The sequence below is a fragment of the Pagrus pagrus genome, assembly GCF_965226575.1.
Source record: "Pagrus pagrus genome assembly, chromosome: 21".
Lineage (NCBI taxonomy): Eukaryota > Metazoa > Chordata > Actinopteri > Spariformes > Sparidae > Pagrus > Pagrus pagrus.
In genome coordinates, this window is record NC_140208.1 from 7,697,469 (window position 1) to 7,717,595 (window position 20,127).

General features: G+C 44.0%; 1 protein-coding gene across 1 annotated transcript in view; it reads left to right on the forward strand.

Annotated features, from left to right (window-relative positions):
- The window catches only part of usp54b (ubiquitin specific peptidase 54b), a 58,743-nt gene that overhangs the window by 30,954 nt on the left and 7,662 nt on the right, over positions 1–20,127 (forward strand). Inside the window, exons 7-16 of the mRNA XM_084341763.1 lie at positions 1,899–2,004; positions 6,763–6,909; positions 10,552–10,701; positions 11,337–11,529; positions 11,742–11,924; positions 12,185–12,404; positions 13,050–13,436; positions 13,705–13,832; positions 13,926–14,084; positions 18,071–18,218. Coding sequence (XP_084197889.1) covers positions 1,899–2,004; positions 6,763–6,909; positions 10,552–10,701; positions 11,337–11,529; positions 11,742–11,924; positions 12,185–12,404; positions 13,050–13,436; positions 13,705–13,832; positions 13,926–14,084; positions 18,071–18,218 — 1,821 coding nt within the window. The remainder of the gene's footprint in view (positions 1–1,898; positions 2,005–6,762; positions 6,910–10,551; positions 10,702–11,336; positions 11,530–11,741; positions 11,925–12,184; positions 12,405–13,049; positions 13,437–13,704; positions 13,833–13,925; positions 14,085–18,070; positions 18,219–20,127) is intronic.

Below are 20,127 nucleotides of genomic sequence, written 5' to 3' on the forward strand. Positions count from 1 at the left end.
TATGCACACACGGGTACGATCATGCATATGCAAGAGCAGGTGAGCTTAATATCTCCTCCAGTGTCCAGGTAGACGCTAAGCGCAGGTAAATCCACGGGCAGGGAGACGCATGTGCGCGTGTGTGCATCCTCAGAGCTGTTACATAAAACTCGCACACGCTCTCAGTCAATGAAATAAGGAACAGGGGAAGTAATCAATCAGCTGTTTGATTCAGTAGACCCAGGGGGCGACATAAATCTATAAGTGGAACAGTGGGTCGGAAAGACTGCGAATGAGGAAATAAGAGGATATATCACTCCGTATGCCTTTTGGAAATAGAACACGGCAGAGGAAATAGAGGGATGAATGGGGGGCAAAAGTACAAATAAACACACTGTGTCAAGGTAGTTGTGGGGCACAGCGGTGCCACCGCTCTGTGTTTGTGCCTGTTAGCGCTGCCAAGCTATTTTTACCCTTAGTGGAGCCTGTTGTTTACAGTCGAGATAGCCAAATATGCAAAAGTCAACATGAGTAAGATAATCAGAGGGCAACAAAAATACAAAACAAACGTCTGGTTCGAGCACGAGTCAGACACAAGTAAACAAGTGTGTTTCCGCCTGCCGCGTTGTTGTTGTTGTTTTTTTCCGCTTTCGTAGCCTCACATCTGCCTGCGCATCTCGAAGAGGAGAGGTCGAAGCTGAATGAGAGTAGAGAAGAGGTTGAGTTCACGTCAGGCTAATGGAAGGGGTGAGGGAGAGGAGAGGGGGGAGGAGAGGGGGAGGATGTTTGGATGTTTTTTTAAAAATCGTTATTCTTAAAGGAATACTTCACCAGAAACAAAACAATGCTGATTCATTGCGCACATAATCCCATACATGGTGCTGAGCTGCATGAGTTCATTTGGTATTCACAGATTATAACGAGAACGACAACAACAACAACAACAATAACGTATATTTGAGTTTGTCCTTCAGAGGACGACTGTTCTTAAAGGGGATAATTGCAGCTCAGTGTCGCTGTGTAAGCCTCGCTGAAAGAGAGTTAAGCTTCTGTCATCAAATTATTAGTTGTACATAAACTTCTCCTTTAAGAACAATAATGATGATTCTGTACTGTTATTGCTCCCTGTAGGGATATTTTCTTTCATCTCAAACACTTCACGAAGGTCAAAGATCATAATCTGCAGAGAGGAGTCAGAATATGGATTCTGTTTCACAGCTTCTCACACAGGAAAGACTAGTTTCTAGCTAACATTGGCTAACCATGCTACCTTAACTTCCAGCTAGTTTCTGTCTAAAGGCCACTAAAGTGAAGTGAGTTGTTGCACTTTAATTTTAAACTAGTTTCTGCTCAACTTCTGCAGGTCAGTAAATTCGATTCAGTCCAACTTCGCGACCATTTTCCTAAACTCCCCGAACTTGATTCTTGATAATGAAGTTGTATTTGTTGGAAATTAGCAATTATAAAAAAATTGTTCCAAAGTTGTTGAAGTGAAAATGAAATGGTTCAAAAATTTACTTTTACTTTTACTTTACTTACCTTCAGACGTTTTGTTCGGGGTGAAGCTGCGATAAATCACTTCAATGGAGTAGCACGCTGAGGGGAAGTTAGACAGAAGCTAGTTGGAAGTTTCCTGGAAATGTACTAAATAAATTACCAGCTAGTTATTAACTGATATCTGGAAAATAGCAGAATGTTATATTTGAATGGTGTTGGGGTATTTTTAAATACATTTTGAGCCAATTATGATGGTCCTTTGGGGGTAATTTAAAAAAGAAATTTGAATATGTTACTTGGTAAATCACCACCGTCTTACAATGAAATTTGCAGCCCTGTAAAATGAAGCTCTGGTCTCATTGTGAGCAGCGCACACGTTCACAGAGTGTGTCAACGTGTTGTTTTTGTGTTCGATGCTGCAGTAACCAGGCAGTGAGGATGCTAGAGTGCAGAGAGAAACCCACACCGGACATGTTTGGAGAACTGCTCCGCAACGCCAGCAACATGGGAGACCTGCGCAACTGCCCTGTGAGTGCACACACACACACACACACACACACACACACACACACACACACACACACACGCTTTGGTTTGACTTGGTTTAAAATCTGCATTTAAGTTAATTGATGTCATTTTCTGAACCCACCAGACTGTTCTTCTTGTTCTTATACTGTCCTTTACCCACTTAGTCATTATTTTCACGTCATCAGTGATTATTTTACATATTTTGTTAAAGACCAGGAGTCATCCCTACAATATTGTCGCAATATCAATATTGATATTCAATATCTAAAACCCCCAAAAGAATCTGCTAATTTCTGTTTTTTCCAAAGTCAAAAGTTGGATTGATAAAAATAACTAAAAGACGGGTGAAATTCAGTTTTTAAAAATAGAAGTGCAGTGTTACCACTTTGGCAGTTTCATCATGTCTTTGTTTGTTTTTCCCTCCCTCTTTCTCGCCGCGTCTGCGTTACATAATCAGCATCTCATTTGCATTTTCTCCCATTTTTCTCCTCACTTTCTATTACCGGAAGCGTTTTCCGACCCGTCGTCATCGACCTCCTTTACAGTAAACCGTAACGATCGTCCTCTTCTTGTGGCAGGAAACAAAAGAGCATTTGGCTGTGCTGGGGGAAAAAATAATGTTAAACCTGTCGGGGAAAACTGTTAGAGTGAAGAAAGTGAAGAGAGATTACAGACAGAGAAAGAAAGAGGAGGTGTAGGTATTGACGGAGGTGGACGGAGGATTGATGCCTTTGTTCTGCAGGTCTGTTCCCTGCTGCCACATGGGAAAGTGCTGCTGCTGAACAGATCCAGCTTGGCCGCGCTCGACCAGCCCTCTCTGCCAAAGCATCCGCACAAAGCGCCTCCTCAGCTGCCTCACAGAGCAGCAGCAGCAGCAGCGCCACCACCACAAACTCTCGCCGCTGCAGCTACACTCACACGCACCGTTAGATTATTCACGGCCCAAACGCTGACGTTGTGTGCGCAGTCCTGCGGGACCCACACAAACCTGTCTCTGTTTATCTTCCATCACTCGCAGCGCTGATCTTTTGTTAATACCACGCAGGGCTTTGCTCAAACAAAGCGATGGTATTTGGATGGCGGCGAGGCTGCTGGAAGATACTGTAGGTGCCAGATTGAAGATAGGAGAGTGTGAAGATGTTTGCTTGGTGCCAAAGAGTTGACAGAGGGAAGTGTGAAGACGGTCGGTTAACAGCTGAAGTGAATTTAATTAATTAATTACATGGATGCTGCAGTGGGAGAAGTTTTCAGTTTTTCTACTAGTTTTAAAGTAACATCAAAATACTCGTTTTTTACTTGAGGGTCATGCAAACCTGTTTTGGCAGCCAATTAGATACATTTTATAAGTTTGCATGAGAGACTTGAACTGGGCTTGGTTGGAAAAAGTGATGCTGCAGATATTGGTGCACCAATTATGATCTGGCGATATCCTCTAACCTGCATCACGCACCAGCTTGCGTACAATAAAATGGTCTTTTTTCATGATCTTACTTTAAAATGTAACATTTAGTTCATCTTAAATGCATGTTTGACGACTTTATTTACCTGTTGAGCCTCAGACTAACGGGAACGACATCTTGAGTTTACCACAAACTGCAGACTGGTGGTGACGTGTTGTTGTTGGGTGGATTAGGTTAATTGAAGATGATGGCAAAGCAACACGGTGAATAAAATCAGCACAAAGAAAACGTCAAATAAGTTTTTGTGTTTCCGTCTGTAGGATTGTCTTTTACTGCCGTGTTTTAAGTTGCTTACACTTGCACGACTCCTTTCTTTTTTTCCGAGGCAGCTCTCTTTCCCTCTTTCTTTTCTTCAAGCCATTTTCATCACTCGGCCTGTTTGGTAGTATAAGTCGTCCCGAGCAGACAGGACTGCCTCTTCATAGAGTTCTCTGTCCTGATTGGATAAAGCGAGCAGGGATACCAGAAAATGTATCTTCTCTTTTACTGCTCGAGCAGGAGGAGGAGAGACGTGAGTTACTGACCAAACACTCACCGCACAGTGATTACTGCTGGAACACAGAGCTGTTTAACACTTATTTTAATAAGAAAGTGACACTTACAGCAGCTTTTAATATTGTAGCTGCTTGAGGCGGAGCTGATTTGAACGTTCTTCGTATTAAGGGCGTCGCGATTATCTCGATCCATGTTTCCATTTGACTTTCAATTTTAAGGTCAAGATTCAATTAGAGTTTCCTCCACCGCCTCCCACTGGGGCTTCCAGCTGTGTTGCCGGGGGGTCCGCGTGGGGGGGCCCTCGCTCCCTCTTTGATGGCTCGGTCTCGTCTAATTTTTCCCTCGCATTAGATCTGATATTAAGCATTAAATGAAATGATGTGTTAATATGTGAAATTTTCCTAGTATTAGATAACTATTTAGAACTTTTAAGGATGCATTTGAAATTAAGCTAGAGGGGTTTAAAGAGACGTTTGAGTGTGAACTGTTTGATCGTCTTCAACACCGAATCCTTTCCGACATTCTTGCTCTTGAAAGGTGCCATGTACATAAATGTGTTTACTGGCATGTTTTTTATAAGTGAAATCCAGCAAGATAAGTAGTAACTGCAGTTTAACAGTCAAAAGTAAAAGTGGTAGAAGTAGTTTCTCTCTTAAATGCAGCAAAATGAAAGTATAAAGCACTAAATATCTCAAAATTATACTTCAGAACTCATTTCATATGTTATAACCTATTTTTCAAACATGCACGCTGCAATTTGCAACATGATCAGTATTCCCTTCTTGACACGTTTAACTAATGACAAGAAACAACGACAGAAAACAACTATTTAACCACTCATGAACCACAAATGTATCAGCGAATGTTGCAATTTCGTCTCCTGCTGTTTTATTAAACAGCTCTCTGGGCTTTATCTCCATAGATTTGATTACCTAAAACTGTATACTCACCAAATTAATTGCCTGCATCTAGAGAGGAGGATAATTTTCTATTCAAGAAGAACTTTTTCTCCTTTGCCGGTAGCGACTTACACATTTTTCATATTTTAGCAGCTCAGATAATCTGACTGGCTTCTTGGCTTGGTTTAAACCTCATCTGCTGATCGCTCATACGTATGTAGTTAGGTGTGAGATTGCATGGCGATATAAGCCGGTGATAAACAGGCCTCAGGACTACTATAATATACTGTAATGCATTTTGATTACCACTATAGCCTGTACGTATGTATATTTGTCATGATTGGCTTAAAATTGTTTCTGGCCATCACAATTCAAGTAATGTTTTAAAGACTTTCATAATACGTTTTTTGTTTTTTCAGTCCGCAGCTCGAAAACTTCAAACGTCAATTCGTGTTGCAATGAATTGTGGGTAATTTAAACAGATAAATCCTGTGAAACCCTCACCCCAAGCTGACTCTCTGAAAGTCTACAGAAAGTCCACTTCAGGGACCTTCTAGCCTTCTGGATGAATTATGGGTTTGTACAGATCTCAGCGCTCTGAGACTTACAAAAGCAGGGAACGCCCGACATTTGGATGTAGACTTTGTTGTAGCGACTTTTAAGCTTTCTTAGATCCCAGCGATAACTTGAGTATTGTCATGATTGATGGAAATGATGGCTTAAAATACACAAATAACATCCAAGTTGTAAAACATCTGAATTGTCCTTTATCTACAGTAACTTTCCACCTGATTCTGCTGTTCAGTCTGCATCCTCAGCCCCCAATACGCTGATAAAAGTGGGATTGTCCCTTTATTTCGTTGCCGTATGAGTCGTGAGAAAGCATAAGCACAAACATTTTCCTAAAGTTGTTTCATTTTGCTCTGGAGAACGCCACAATCAGCATTCTGCAAACCTACAGTATCCTTTGACCAGCAGCACTTGTTATATAACTCGGTCTCTCTTGGAAAGGTCTGCATAGCCACAACGAGGGAAAAAAAAAAAAAAAAGCAAAGAAAAGAAATTTGCATACAAAATTCAGAGACGAGGCTGCAAGATCAATGTTGTATTATGAAGCAGAGCGAATCTGTTTGTACGATCGCTTGATGAATGATGTTGTCAGCGGCTGTTCTCAGCAGAGACACAGCACAGGGAGCTAACCGAGGGCCGTGTGTCCCGTCGACGCCGTCCTAAGCTAACAGATAGCCTGTGTCTCAGTTGCTGTGCTGCTTGGCTGCCGCTGCCAGGCTTGTGTTTGTGTCCCTTTCTGAGAATCGAGAAGCAGACCCTGGCAAAATACCTTCCTGCCATCTCTGGTGCCAGCGCAAGACAGCCCGCCGCCCACAAAGAGAGAGTTCTGTGTGTGCTCGTGCATATGTGTGTGTGCGAGTGTTGTGTTTGGCAAAGTGTCTGGTTGCCGGGGTGTTCTCAGGCTGTTTCCGAGCCCGCTCTGCCAGCACTGCGTGCATGCTCGTGTGTGCGCATGTGTGTGTGTGTGCACCAGCTCTGCGGTGGGTCATGACTCAAAGGAAGGATTCAGAACACGCGGTTCTGAACTCAACAGAAGGCCCAAGGGACAAATACAACTCAGCACAGCGCTTCTTCCTCTGTCGTTCTCTCTTACGATCCTTTCATCGTCGCTTCCCTCCTGCCTTTTATCTCGGCCACTCATTCTCCCACTGTTCGCTTCATCCCGTGTGTGTTTCTGCATGCGTGCACGTGTGTTCACCTCTGCCAAATACAGGGATGATTTTTTAGCGATGTACACCGCTGTCACGCTGCCTCATAACACAGCATGAATAAACCTGTTTGATCACACGCTCTCCTTCTTCCCCCCTCCCTTCCTCTCCCTCCCTCCATCACAGAGTAACTGCGGGGAGGTGTTGCGTATCCGCCGGGTGCTGATGAACTCACCGGAGATCGTGTCCATCGGGCTGGTGTGGGACTCGGACCACTCTGACCTGGCGGAGGACGTCATACACAGCCTGGGGACCTGCCTGCGTCTGGGAGATGTAAGGGGATCACACACACATTACACACACACACATTACACGGTCATTGTAACACATTAACGTATGTTATGTATGCCTTTTTGAGCAGCCAAGTACATCCACCCAAACACTGACATAATGCTCTAAATTTGTTTGTAAAAAGAGGTTTGTGCACAGTGTGTACATGTGAGTGAGCGCTGCTAGTAGCAGTAAGATTGAGAGCAACAGTCAGAAATAATGTTGTGGTGGCGAGTGCCCCTTCAGTGCTCCTCTGAGGTTGCAGATCGCAAACAGCCTAATACCATTAGAAATGCAAAAGGCCCCTCTTGAGACAGGTTTGTGGGAGACTACTGTAGAAACATGGCAGTGCAACATGGCGGACTCTGAAGAGGACTCACTCCCTCTGTGGACATAAAAGACCCATTTTAAGGCAACGAAAACACAACGATTCATTTTCGAGTGATTTCACACAAATGATAACATAGATTTGAATTTTATATTACATTTCTGCCAATAGAGTCCCCTAACCCCAACACACTGGACCTTTACAAGAGAAATTCTTACAGTAAAACAGTAAAAATACATGTTTTTTGTAACTCTAGTTGCAGGAAACGTTTGATGGATTCCTATAAAATCTGGTGCAAACATTCCTGGTTTCCAGAGGCTGACAAATACCTGCAAAACGACTTTTTGCACAGGCTAATATGCTAATCTATGATGATATCATCGCGAAACATCTGCAACTTTAGCTTTTAGCTCAAAGCACCACAGTCTCACAGAGAATGGTTTTTGAAACAGTTTTGAAACTGGGGAAAGACACTGGAAAAACTATTCAGACACTTCACCTCCAGGCCAGAGGTACGAATCACCAGAGGCATGCTCATGTCGTTGACCCTACTTCTCACTTGTTTAATTACCTCAGTAAACAGTTTCCTAATGAGTTTAATGTCTCAATCTTTAGTTTCAAGTCTTCTTCAATGCAGCATGATGTTTATCGTGTAAACTTTTGAGTGAAGTAGACGATAAAGCAGCAGGGTATGCTTAAGGGCGTGGCTACCTTGTGATTGACAAGTTGCTACAACAGCCTATCCTCCTATGGTGAGGACTTTAATGTCGAACTCGAGTCATCAAAACAATAGTCCACAAACCAATGAGTGATGTCACGGTGGGTTTTTGCACTTGGTTACCCTTACTGTAACCCTAACCTAATCTCAATTCATACCTTAAACCTAAACTCAACCACAACCTCAGAGATCATGTTTGGCTGCATTAGGGCTGGTTTTTGGTCCCCATAAAGACTACTGGTCCTGGCATGGTCAGTGTGTATGACAAGGTCCCCAATAGGAAACAAAAACATGCACACACACACACACACATGCGTAAGGATACACGAATACTCTCAAACACACACGTGTAAATACACTTAAATACAAATACGATATCTGTGCATGCTGTAACGCCCAGTAAACTCAACCTATCCTGTTACAGCAAACAACAAATTATAACACACATGACACAACTGACCTGACCTCCATTACTCTCATATGGAGCTCAGGATGTCGTTGCTCTGTCTCGTGTTGCAGCTTTCACACCTCGCACTCACACACGTGTTTGGCCTCTGATACTCCGTGTCATGACTGAGTAATGCTGATGCATTTTAATGCCACTGTAACATCTCCAGCCGCATTCTGAAGCGATATCTATGAATAATGGATCAGTGAATATGTGTTATAGTGAGTCAAATTCCTTCCTCTATCTTCTATCTTCTGTCTCCGCCCGCTGCCGTCTCTCTCGTTTTCACCCCGCCGTTGTGAGATGAAGCTAGTTGTTAGATAGGAATCGGAGGCATAATCTATCGCATTTTCTGCTTTTGTTTAGTCGTTCAGATCAGAGAAAGTGAATCCATCTGTCTCCTGTATCCCTCCTACCCCGCCGCCGCTTTCATTTTCTCTCTTTGTCTTCTGCATCTGTTTTCTCTCTTTTCTGCTTCCCCGTTACTCTTTTGTGTTCTTTGCCCCCATTGTTTGGGTTTTTTTAGGGCGGAAACAATTGGTCTATTACAATGAAATAGATGGCAATTGTTAATGATTTTCATTTATCAAGCTAAAATGCTCGACGCTTGCTGGTCCCAGCTCGTCAAAAATGAGGATTTGCTGTTTTTCTTTTGTTTTTTTTATCTCCGTGAATTGAATATCTTTGAGTTTTGGATTGTTGCTCGAACAAAAGAAGTAATTTGAAGACGTCACTTTGGGCTGTGGAAAGTCGTCACGGCCTATTATCTGACATTTTGTCGACTTAAAGGGACAGTTCACCCCAAAATAGAAAATACATATCTTTCCTCTCACCTGTAGTGCTATTCATCCATCTAGATTGTCAGGAGGTTTGAGTTGCTGATGTTTGGAGATCTCAGCCGTGGAGATGGCTGCCTGCTCTTGAATATAATCGAACTAGATGGCACCAAAAAATACAGTACATTTGAAAAACTCAACAGCAGTTTCTTCTTACAGGAATGATGACTCGGTACTCAAGATAACCCACAGAGCTTCTCCGAGCAGTTTCATGTTTGAACTATTTTCTTGCCGTATCATCGCGCTGAACAGGGCTGGATATCATTAAAATAAATGTCAATACAGATACGCTGACTTCGATACCTGTCTCTGAATAATACTTTCTTTGGTACCAATTTCATGAAATCCTTTTTCACAAAAGATTACAGTACACATACAGGTAATGAGCCCCGTGTCTGGACGAAACCTGCATGCCTCGAGACAGCCAATCACCAGCACTATTAGATCTTGGCACAACAAGCATGCTGCATGCTTATTGGCTCCGTGACGCTGAGATAAACTCCTTAGGTATTGAAATTTGGTGTGGAATGACAAGACTTTTTTTGATACTCGCATTGCCATAAAAGTGTTGAAGTTCAATACGCAGCCCTAGCTCTGAAGGAAACGAGAGGCTACCTCTGTGGATTATCTTCAGTAATCGGGTCGTGATTTCTGTAAAGAGACATTGCTGTCGAGTTTTTCAAATGTATTTCTTTGGCGCCTTGAGCACCAGCAGCCGAGCGCCGTCTAGTTTCATTATATTCAAGAGAAGGCAGATATCTCCATAACTCAGCTCCTCGGATCAAAAACCAAGCAAGATGGATAAATATGACTACAGGTAAGAGGAGGGATATGTGTTGAATTTGGGGTGAACTGTCCCTTTAAGTCCTCAATAATGACATTTGAACCATATGCAGCAGCAGGTAAAGATTATAAAGGATTATAAAGACGATTCTTAAACCAACAACTCTGCAACAACACTGCAGTTTTATCACGTCTATCTGTGCATGTGAAATGTGCAGCAGTGTTATTTGACCTTACTGAGGCGTCAGTGTGAGATCTGTGCATCACTTCTGCATGAGGAGCTGCGGCACACATGTAGCGCTGTGCGGTGTGTGTGCAGCACACAATGAGGAGAGGCAGTGACTGAAGGATTACTGCATACAGCTTCTAGGTGAGCAAAAAAATGTGCTTGTATTCACACTAACTCCTCTATCTCTATCTCCTCCCTGCTACTGCACACCTCTCCCTCTCTTCCCTGCATCCCTCCCTCCCTCCCTGTCTCCTCCTCCTCCTCCTCCCTCCCTCCCTCCCTCCTCTCTCTCTCTCTCTGTAGTTGTTCTACCGTGTGACAGAGGAGAGGGCTCGCCAGGCGGAGCTCTACTTGGTGGGCATGGTGTGCTACTACGGCAAGCACTACTCCACCTTCTTCTTCCAGACCAAGATACGCAAGTGGATGTACTTCGACGACGCCCACGTCAAAGAGGTGAGACACAGTTCGGAGTCTGCATGCTGCAACACGGGGAGGTGGGGAGGGGGGGGAGGTGTTGCTGTACAGTATCTGCTGCATCTCCAGTTGTGCCTGTGAGAGCAGCAATGACAAGAACTACGCTGCATGGTTAGTTCAAGTGCTGCATGGTCAGCGGGGGCGGCTGGAGATTGATTATGTGTTTAAGGTTTAATCCCCGTCTTTGTCTGAATCTTAGCGCAGGTTTAAGCGCTAAAAGCCGGTCTCATGTTGTAACGCTTCACGGCTCAAGCGTGAGTTATAACATGATATAAATCTTGCGGTGGCTGAGCCGAAGGGAGCCGCGTTCGCCTGTTGTCAAAGTGTGATATAAAGTGGATCTACATGTCCTTGACACCTCCATCAGTCACAGTGCACGCTGTCAGTCATATTAGATCACTGAGCTAATGGAAAAGTGTGATAACATGATATCAGTGAGGACACACAGCAGCACAATGTGTGTTTGACCTTCTGCTTTTGGTGGAATATGCGTAATGTTATATCTCAATACAGATAGATTTACTTTCTCTTTGTGTGTGTGTGCGCGTGCGGGGGGTTTCTATGTATGTTCATGTGTGTCTTTATGTGTGTGTGTTGCCCCGCTGCACCTCCAGATCGGCCCTAAGTGGAAGGACGTGGTGTCTCGCTGTATCAAAGGCCACTATCAGCCCCTGCTGCTGCTCTACGCTGACCCCCGTGGGACGCCGGTGATACTGCAGGAGAGCCCCAACCCCTGTACCAGCTCCAACCCGCAGCTGGAGCTCCAGCACTGCAGCAGCAAGGCTGGTTACGACAGCGAAGACTCCGGTACAGCAAAGATGACACACTCTGCTACAGATCAGATCAGATTACTCAGTGTTTATCATCAGGGGGCAGGCGAGGTTACTGCTTTAACGCTCCGACCTTCAACCCTATAATCCAACTCCTGCCCCCGCACGCTGAACTTATTTGACTGTAAACATATGAAGATTCAGGATTAACTGAAAGGTCATCTCTCTGTTGATCTGATTCTCTCTCAGGTCGGGAGCCGTCGATATCCAGCGACACTCGGACCGACTCTTCGACGGACAGCTCGAGTCACCGCACCTCTCGCGGCCGATCTCTCCACCAGTCCACCGGCAGCCAGCTCTCCAGCGAATCCCAGACCACGGTGGTCTGTAATTACGACACCGGCACACCGCCGCACGGCTCTGACACCGGAGGTAATACTGGCGTAAAGTTATGTAAACTCACAAAGTACAGCTGCACCTTGACAGCTCCAAACAACAGCAAATACACAAGTGACCGCGGTGTTTTCAGGGAGTAAGAGAGAAACTGCGGTACTTGTTGTACAAATACATTAAGAGCAAACACAGGTTAGTTTTCAAGTATCAGTGGAAAGAAGTGTTCTTCGCCTCGCTACTATTTACTTACTTTAATTGCCCCCTCAGGGATAAATAGAAATGTTGTCTTCCATGTTCAGAGTCAGCGGTGGAGGGTCCTCCCCGCCCTCCCTCTCCTCCCCTGCCGGAGTACAAGGAGACGGCCGTCTTCCTCCTCTCCTCCCGCCGGCCGCTCACCTCCTCCTCCTCCTCTTCTCGTCCCCTGTCCTCCTCCTCTTCGTCAGGAGTGGGGGGCTGCGAGGGCGGAGCTGGAGGGCCCCACTGGGAGGATGAAAGCACCAGCAGCGAGAGCAAGTCCAGGTACTGCACCGCTGATGCATCGACTGTAGACATCCTGCATTTTATTTATAAAAGCTTAAATGTTTTTAATCTGAAACGTGACTTTTAACTATAACTGTGAGAAAAAATTGGTGGATTTGAAAGAACAATATTTACAAGTGTCTCAAAATTATACTACCGTATTCAAATGAACTAATTATCACCACATCTCAGTCTGTGTCGAGCTCAGAACAGAAATAAAATGTTGGTGCAATAAACGGTTAAAAGCTCGACGTGAGTCTCCTGACTGAACTGTATTTAAGTCTTTTTATAGGTCATGTATTTTTATTTAACTACCCTCTAAAATGACTTTCCTTAAAGGTGCACTATGTAATTTTGGAGGAAATCTGAAGATCTTCATTGGCTGATTTTTTTATGCCTAAACAAACTAAATAACAAGGTTTCTTTGTTTTCATGACTGAATAAACTGAACATATATACTTTGTTGCGGTGGCGGACCCTGCCACCTTTCTAGCTTCAAACAGTGTTCTGAGTTTGTATTATTACCTCATTAGTATTGTAATTTATATACACAGTGAAGGAGATTTTACTAAAAAGACACATTTGGACCTTTTGAGTATTTAACCGTGACATCCCTGTGTGACATCCTCCTTCCTCGCTCTCCAGTTCTTCTGGAGGCCGCTACCGGCCGACCTGGAGGCCCAGGAGAGAGGCCCTGAACATCGACAGCATCTTCACCCGACCGAGAGGCTCCTCTCTGGGCTACAACACCCTGCCCGGTCCCTCTCTCCCTCCGGAGCCACAGGACTCCTTTCCCCTTGCGGGACCCGCTCCACCCGCACAGCTAGGGTTACAAGAGGCGGAAGGGAGGGAGGTTGGGGAGTTGGAGGCGGGGTTTGGGCTGGTCGGGCAGCCCAGGTCTCTGGGCAGCGGGCGGACAATGGGTCCCCCTGCCCCTCCACCTCTGAGAGGGGTGGAGCACCAGCCACGTCTGATTCAGAGGATGGAGAGTGGCTACGAGAGCAGCGAGAGGAACAGCAGCAGCCCCGATAGGTAGGGCGCTCACAAATAACAATTACTGTCTCTTCCTCTCCGTCTGTGTCGTTCGTTGTCTTTCCCTCCCGCGGTTTCTGTGTCATTCTTGTTTTTCTGCTCAATTTCACTTTATCGGCATGAAATACGAATGTGACATTAAGGACGGCGAATTTTTCCAACAATAGTACAACAAATCAATGAATGGGCATATTTGTCTGGAGTCGAATGATCTACACTCTCATTATTTCTTCACCTTTTTTCTCCCTTCTCTCTCTTTATCCCACAGGGAGGTGGGGCAACAGAAACGGGTGCTGATGTCAGGACCTTCATGGCGTTCGGTGCCCAAGTCAAAGAGCAGCGGTGCCATCCTGCAGGAGCTGCCCTCCCCCAGCTGGGGCGGCGGCACCAACGCAGGTACGTATCTGTGCACATATTTAAACTTGCTGTATCTTGCTTCTCTGCTCTGACTGATGATTTCATTTGTGGTGGGTTTTTTTTTCTGCTCAGGCTCAGGGCGCAGTGAGCTGGACGAGCTGCAGGAGGAGGTGGCGAGGAGAGCCCGTCAGCAGGAGCAGCAGAAGCGGAGGGAGGCGGAGCGGGAGGCGGCCATGGGATTCAACCCCAAACCCAGCAAATTCATGGACCTGGACCAGCTCCAACACCAGGGTATGGAGGGAAGAGGGGTGAAGAGAAAGACAGGGAGTAGGAGCGAGGGATTGTGGAGTAGAAATGTATTGGATGTCAAGAGTTAGAAGTCGGTTCACACAACTTATGGAAAACATATTATCTCACCTACCTCCATCTTGTGATATTTCTGTTTTTATTTTAAAGGTGCAATTCGGAAGAATTTAAGATGAAAACTGAAAATTATCAACAGAAAACTTGTTTTGGCATAATGTCTCGACTGCTAGCTGCACGGCTAACTAAGCTAAGGATGTCATTTCTTGCATATTGCACCTTTAAGACATTTCTGTCTACATTTTCATACCGTTTAATGCAATTTTTGATACGCACAGTAGTTTAAAGGGACTACTTGTTTGGTCAAAACGACTTCAGATAAAAACTCTTCACAGTCCAGAGATCTCTTTCTGCATGGCTTGTTAGCAGACTCAGTAAGTGAGAAAATATGTTTCTTTTCTTTGTGAATTTGTGTGAACCGGCCCTTTAAGAAGAAGGTCAAACTGCATTTAAAGCTGCATGTGGCAACGTCGTATGTTTAAAACTGGTGCATCAAAGACATTAGCGCTGACTTACGGCGTCACTTTGGATTTCATTCTTAATTTTCTCTACAAGAAACAGACGGAGGGCAAATCTGCTGCCTTTCAATTGCAGGGACGTGAAGCTCTGCGTCACTTCAGTGTATTTTTGTGTTCAAATCTTGCCCGGTGCAGCTTTAAGGTCACATTATCACCTGTTGTCTAGCTTAGTCGTCACAGTGACTTGTACGTCCGTGGTTCTGTCTGACCTCCTCTTTGTCCTCACTCCCATCTGTTCGTCTGTCTCTCCATCTGTCTCCCTCCATCGGTATTTTTGTCTTCGGCGAGTGTTACTATAACTCATACTATTTGGTTTTTTTTGTGTGTCATCCACGAGTGTTTTATGTGTGTGTGTGTGTGCGTGTGTGCGTCATCCAGCTGAGCTCTCGCTGAGTTCAGTGTTGCAGAACAGAGCAGAGAGCAAATCCCTGTCAGATCAGTTTTTACCAACATGGAAACTCCTGTGGGACGTTTACTGACCGTCACTGAGTGGGAAATTCTCTCAGGGTGATTCCCATTTTAAAATCACAATCCCAGTTCACGTTCAGAGCTCTGATGTCACCGCCTCACTCGAGGGAATTCACCGTGTGTGTGTGTGTGCATCTCGCTTTGTTTATGTTTTTACATGTAAATAAACACATACATACAAATAGTCATGTATGTGTTACGTGTGTGTGTGAGATTGTGAGACTTCAGACTTGGACTCAAGTTATATTTAAAGGGGCACTCCACCAATTTTACATGTCAAAGTCAATTAACTAGTCACAGGGAAAACTGAGACTATGAGTTTTTAAAGATGTAGGCGCATACTGGCGCATACATACCTTTTTCCGGCCCTTTGTGATGTTAGCATTTAGCTCAAAGTAACTCTGTACAGGCTCACACAGCTTGACTAGCTGTCTTCCCTTTTCCTGTCTTTGTGCTAAGCTAATCTAACTGTTTGTAGCTTCGTATTTATTGCACAGATTTGAGATACAAATCTTCCCATCCAGCTCTTTGCAAGAAAGTGAATAAACTTAAAAATGGCGAACAGCAGCACCTTCTATAGCTAGCAGTAGGCTAACTTACTGCGGTGACTGCTTGTTTGGTTGGCATTAAGCTAAAATATTTTCTCTAGGAACGTTATACAAGATAAACTATTATCATGTTAGCATCGTGATTGTGAGCATGTTAGCACGCTGATGCAATTTGCAGACTTTTGACTTGACTTGGACCTGACCTGGATGACATGAAACTTGGCTCCAAAGACAGCTGGTGTACGTATTACTCTACGTATGTGTGTGTGTGTGTGTTTTCATGCATCCGCAAATTATATTTTTCTGTGCGTGCGTGTGTGTGTGTGTAAACACGTGTCTCTGTGTACGTGAGAGTTTTGTATGAACTGCAGGTGTGCAGGTTTTCCCCTCCAGCTCAGCACTAACTAAATCTATATCAGGGATTATTATGTTGTGCCCTGTCTGTCCTACTGTGTGTGCTTCAGTGTGTTCAGCCTCATGTACCTGACACACACACACACACACACACACACCCCCATGAGTACACTCAACCTTGATGAAGTGAAAGGACGACTTGCGAACGAACAGATGGCATCACTATCAGTGCGATTACGTAACAGAATTTGGTTTCCCTCATCCCTATCGATGGTTTCAGGCGGACTCCAGACAATCTGCCTCAGTGTTTTAGAGGACGTTACAGCCAACAACAACAACAGAGCTGCCATCAGCCTCCCTTTATTCTGCGTCTATCAATCAAAAGTCTGTTAAGCAAAAAGCCAAAATGGGTGATGGCTGCTCTTTTGTTGTCCTCTTCTTCTTCTTCATCTTTTTTATAACCAACTAACACCATTCAAGGTGCGTTCACAAAGCTGCGCACCAAAGAAATCTGAATTTGGCGTGTGTGGTTTCATGAACGTAGCCTCAACTTTGCTCCTCACTTATCTTGACTTTTTGACTCACTAACTACAGTACAAGTTATCATACTGTATTGATGCATTTATAATAGAGTTGCAAAGTGGGAACAGATGCTGGGTGTGGAAGTCTTTCTCCTACAATTAAGTCTTCCTGTTTCGGAGTTTTCTACAAATTACATCCTTGATGTTTGTTAAATGTAAAAACACAAGAGTCTCCTTCAAAATGTTAAAAGTTATGATGCCAAACAGCCACCGTTGTTGGAATAAAGCATACTGTAACAGTAAAGTAGCACAAGTGGATTCAGAAATGGCTGTTTCACGCTCACATTGCCTCAGTGGGCTTTAAAATATGTCCTAACATCCTCTGTCTCGATCTGAGTGAGGAAAACAACATTGGCATTTAGCATTAACATTTATCATTATTTGTCATAGGAGTGACATAAAATGAGAAGTAAGAAATGAGTTGAGAAATAAGTTTGCTAACATTAGCTACGTCAAGTCAGTTTTATTCATAGCACAAAAAATAGCCCATAATCAAAAAACTAATTGATTTGAGTTTTCAAAACCTTTATGGAGTCATACGAGGACCGTAAACAAAAAAAAATCTGTAAAAAAAAATAAAATTAAAAAGATATCCAAAGAGGAATAAATAACATAATAAATAGATAAATAAATAAATAAGGAAATAAATGGATACATCTTAACATTTCCTAATTTATTTTCTAAATCTTTTACAGATTGTTTTTTGTGGCACTCCTCTGACGCCATAGACGTCTTACAAAAGTTACATAATCTAGTTTTAAGGAAACATTCAATTGGTGAACACAGATTACAGTTTTAATTATTTCAGCTTTGTGTGTGAGAAAGAGGGATTAGTGGCGGATGGCACTACATTACCCATGAGCCTCAGCAGCTGTACATTAGCTAAAGAGAAGAAGGCACAAATGGGAGCTAAAATGTGGAACGCTTTTTTGGTGTAATTATGAATAAAATACCATAGTTACTAAATAGTGTCACACGTGTGATTCTTGGGAGTTGTAGTTGACTTCTTTAAGCTTTCATGTACACATGCCCGTACCTTTGACTTTTAAACGAAGAACAATATATTTTTGTTACTGCAGATGCTAATATTTTCGATGTAGCCAATTCAAAGAAGTTCTCGATAAAGAAAAAACGGGACGCCCAAAACAAATCCTCACTTTGCAGCTCTATACATGTCTAAAACACACGTTGACTTACAGTAGAGGAGCGTAATGCATGCCGGCCCCCTCATAACCACTCCTTCTGCTCTGCTTCTATTTTCTCCTTTTGTCTCACCTGTTCTTTCATCCTCATGTTTTTGTCATCTTTTACTCCTCTTCAATCTTATTTGTTGTTTCCTTTCCCTCTCACTCACTCTACTACTCTTTCTCTCTCTGCCACTCTGTCGTTACATCTTTTCTGTCTTTTCTCCTTTTTATCTCCCGCTCTGATGTTAACATCCTCAGCTGTGCTCAGACCCCTGCATGAGGCTAACGCTCATAGCGGATTGGCTGTAGCTGCGTGCATGAGGAGCACTGGGGGCCCAATCAAACGCAGGCAGGAACAGGAAATGGAACGGGAGACAGGAAGCGCCCGCCCACAGGGGCCTCGCAGGTACCACCACTGTCCCCCCTTATGTGTCCGCAGCGGTGCCTGTCTCAAAACCACCTCAGACCCCCCTTCCTCCCTTCCTCCCCCTCCTCACTTCGTGTGTGTCCTCAGCTCAAGCTGTCCTCAAACCCACCTCAGGACTCCTCTGTGTGTGTCCTCTGGGTGCTGGCTGTCCAAAAAAAACCCACCTCAACACCCTCATGTGTGTGTCTCCAGCTCTGGCTGCACAAAATCCCAGAACCCCTGTTTTTTTTTTGTAACCCCCCCGAGCACTGCGCTCTCACATCCCCGCTGTATGTGTGTTTGTGTGTCTGAATGTGCGTGTGTTCTCAAGCACACACACTCGACTATATACGGTCACTTCGTACCCTCTTTGTGTTTGTGTGTTTGTTGCAGTGCAGTAAAAAAAACTTGCTTTGCTGGGCTCTGTGTTGCCATCGAGAGCAAAAAAGAGAGAGACGGAGTCGCTCTCTGCTTTTCCGTGCTTCACTGCTCCCCTTCATTGTTGTTGTGCTGCTCTTTGTAGCTGTGTGCTGCCAAGGCTTCCCTCTGCTCTTTGTGTGCTGCTGATCTGTCCCTCTGTGCGCCCTAAAGCGGCAGCAGTCCGTCACTGTGTTTGCTGTCCTGTGCGCTGCAGTCACAGATACTGTTCAGCATCCCGTTCGTCTGTTTGTTCTGCTTCTCGCTGCTGTGTTTGTGTGTTACAGTGAGTCAGTCTGTCTCCTCCTGATGTCTTAGTTTTTTGCTGTGTGAGGAGGTGGAAAGTGAGATTCAGATGTAGATTATTCCATACGAGAAGTGCTGAGTAAAAAAACGTACTTCATATTTTTAAAACGTAGAATCTGAGATAAAGAACCCACATTTAATATAGTTAAACAGTCAAAACTAGACTTGTAGGCAAGACAGACTAACGGGGCAGCATGTCACCAGAGTAAGCGCTAACTGCTGATAAGTGTAGATGCTGATAGCTAGTTAGCTCAGTTAGCCGTGCAGCTAGCAGAGCTCGGAGAGTTGTATTCTGACAAAGGACAGGCTGGGGCTCGCTGGTTAGCATGCTAACCTCAGTAGATATCTCTGCGACACAACACACAGACATTTTTGTTATACCGTCAAAACTTTTCGTCACATAATTTCAGTTTTTAAACGTTTTAAACAGAATTTCAGAGGCCTGATCTGGTTTATCGTTGAGGATCTCCGGTTGAACTCATATTGAGTCAGCAAGTTGTGAATATGTTTAGTATCCAGTCCCGTACATGCTTTTAAGGTGGTAAACATCTTAAAATTGGTGGAGTTACCCTTTAAGAAATGATGGCATTTTCATGGAGCTTTAACTATTTTAGATAGAACTAAAATTAAATGTTTAATCAAATTAATAATAAAAAATTAAAGCACACAGATCAGACTGCTATGAAAAATAAACACTACTATAAACACTAGTGCTGATGTGATAAAAACATTTTAGGATCACATACATGGCTTTGATTGCAAAGGTCTATTTATATATATAAAGTCAGAGTCTGACTGCAGCACTTTGAACCAGATGAATTGATGAGAATTACAGGTAGAGAGTAGAAATGATTGGATTTGTTAACTCGTTCGTGTCGTCTCTGCTTCATTAGAGCTCAACTTAAACTGCAGCGAAATTAGGTAAAAATGACTAAACTGTAAATCCAAACTGTTAACAGCGGGACGAAGGGGAGGAGGAGGAGGTAAAGCTCGGCTCTCAGCCTCTTTTATTACCTCCCTCCTCTCCTCTATTGATCAACACGAGCCTCTGATTTATAGCTTGCCGCTGCAAAGCCTGCTGGGTAATTACTAAGGCTGAAAAGAGACGGGAGAGTTAATGTGGGGGATGGGGGCCGGCACTCACGTAGACACATACAGGTTTTGCGCACACGCTGTCTTTAAAAAT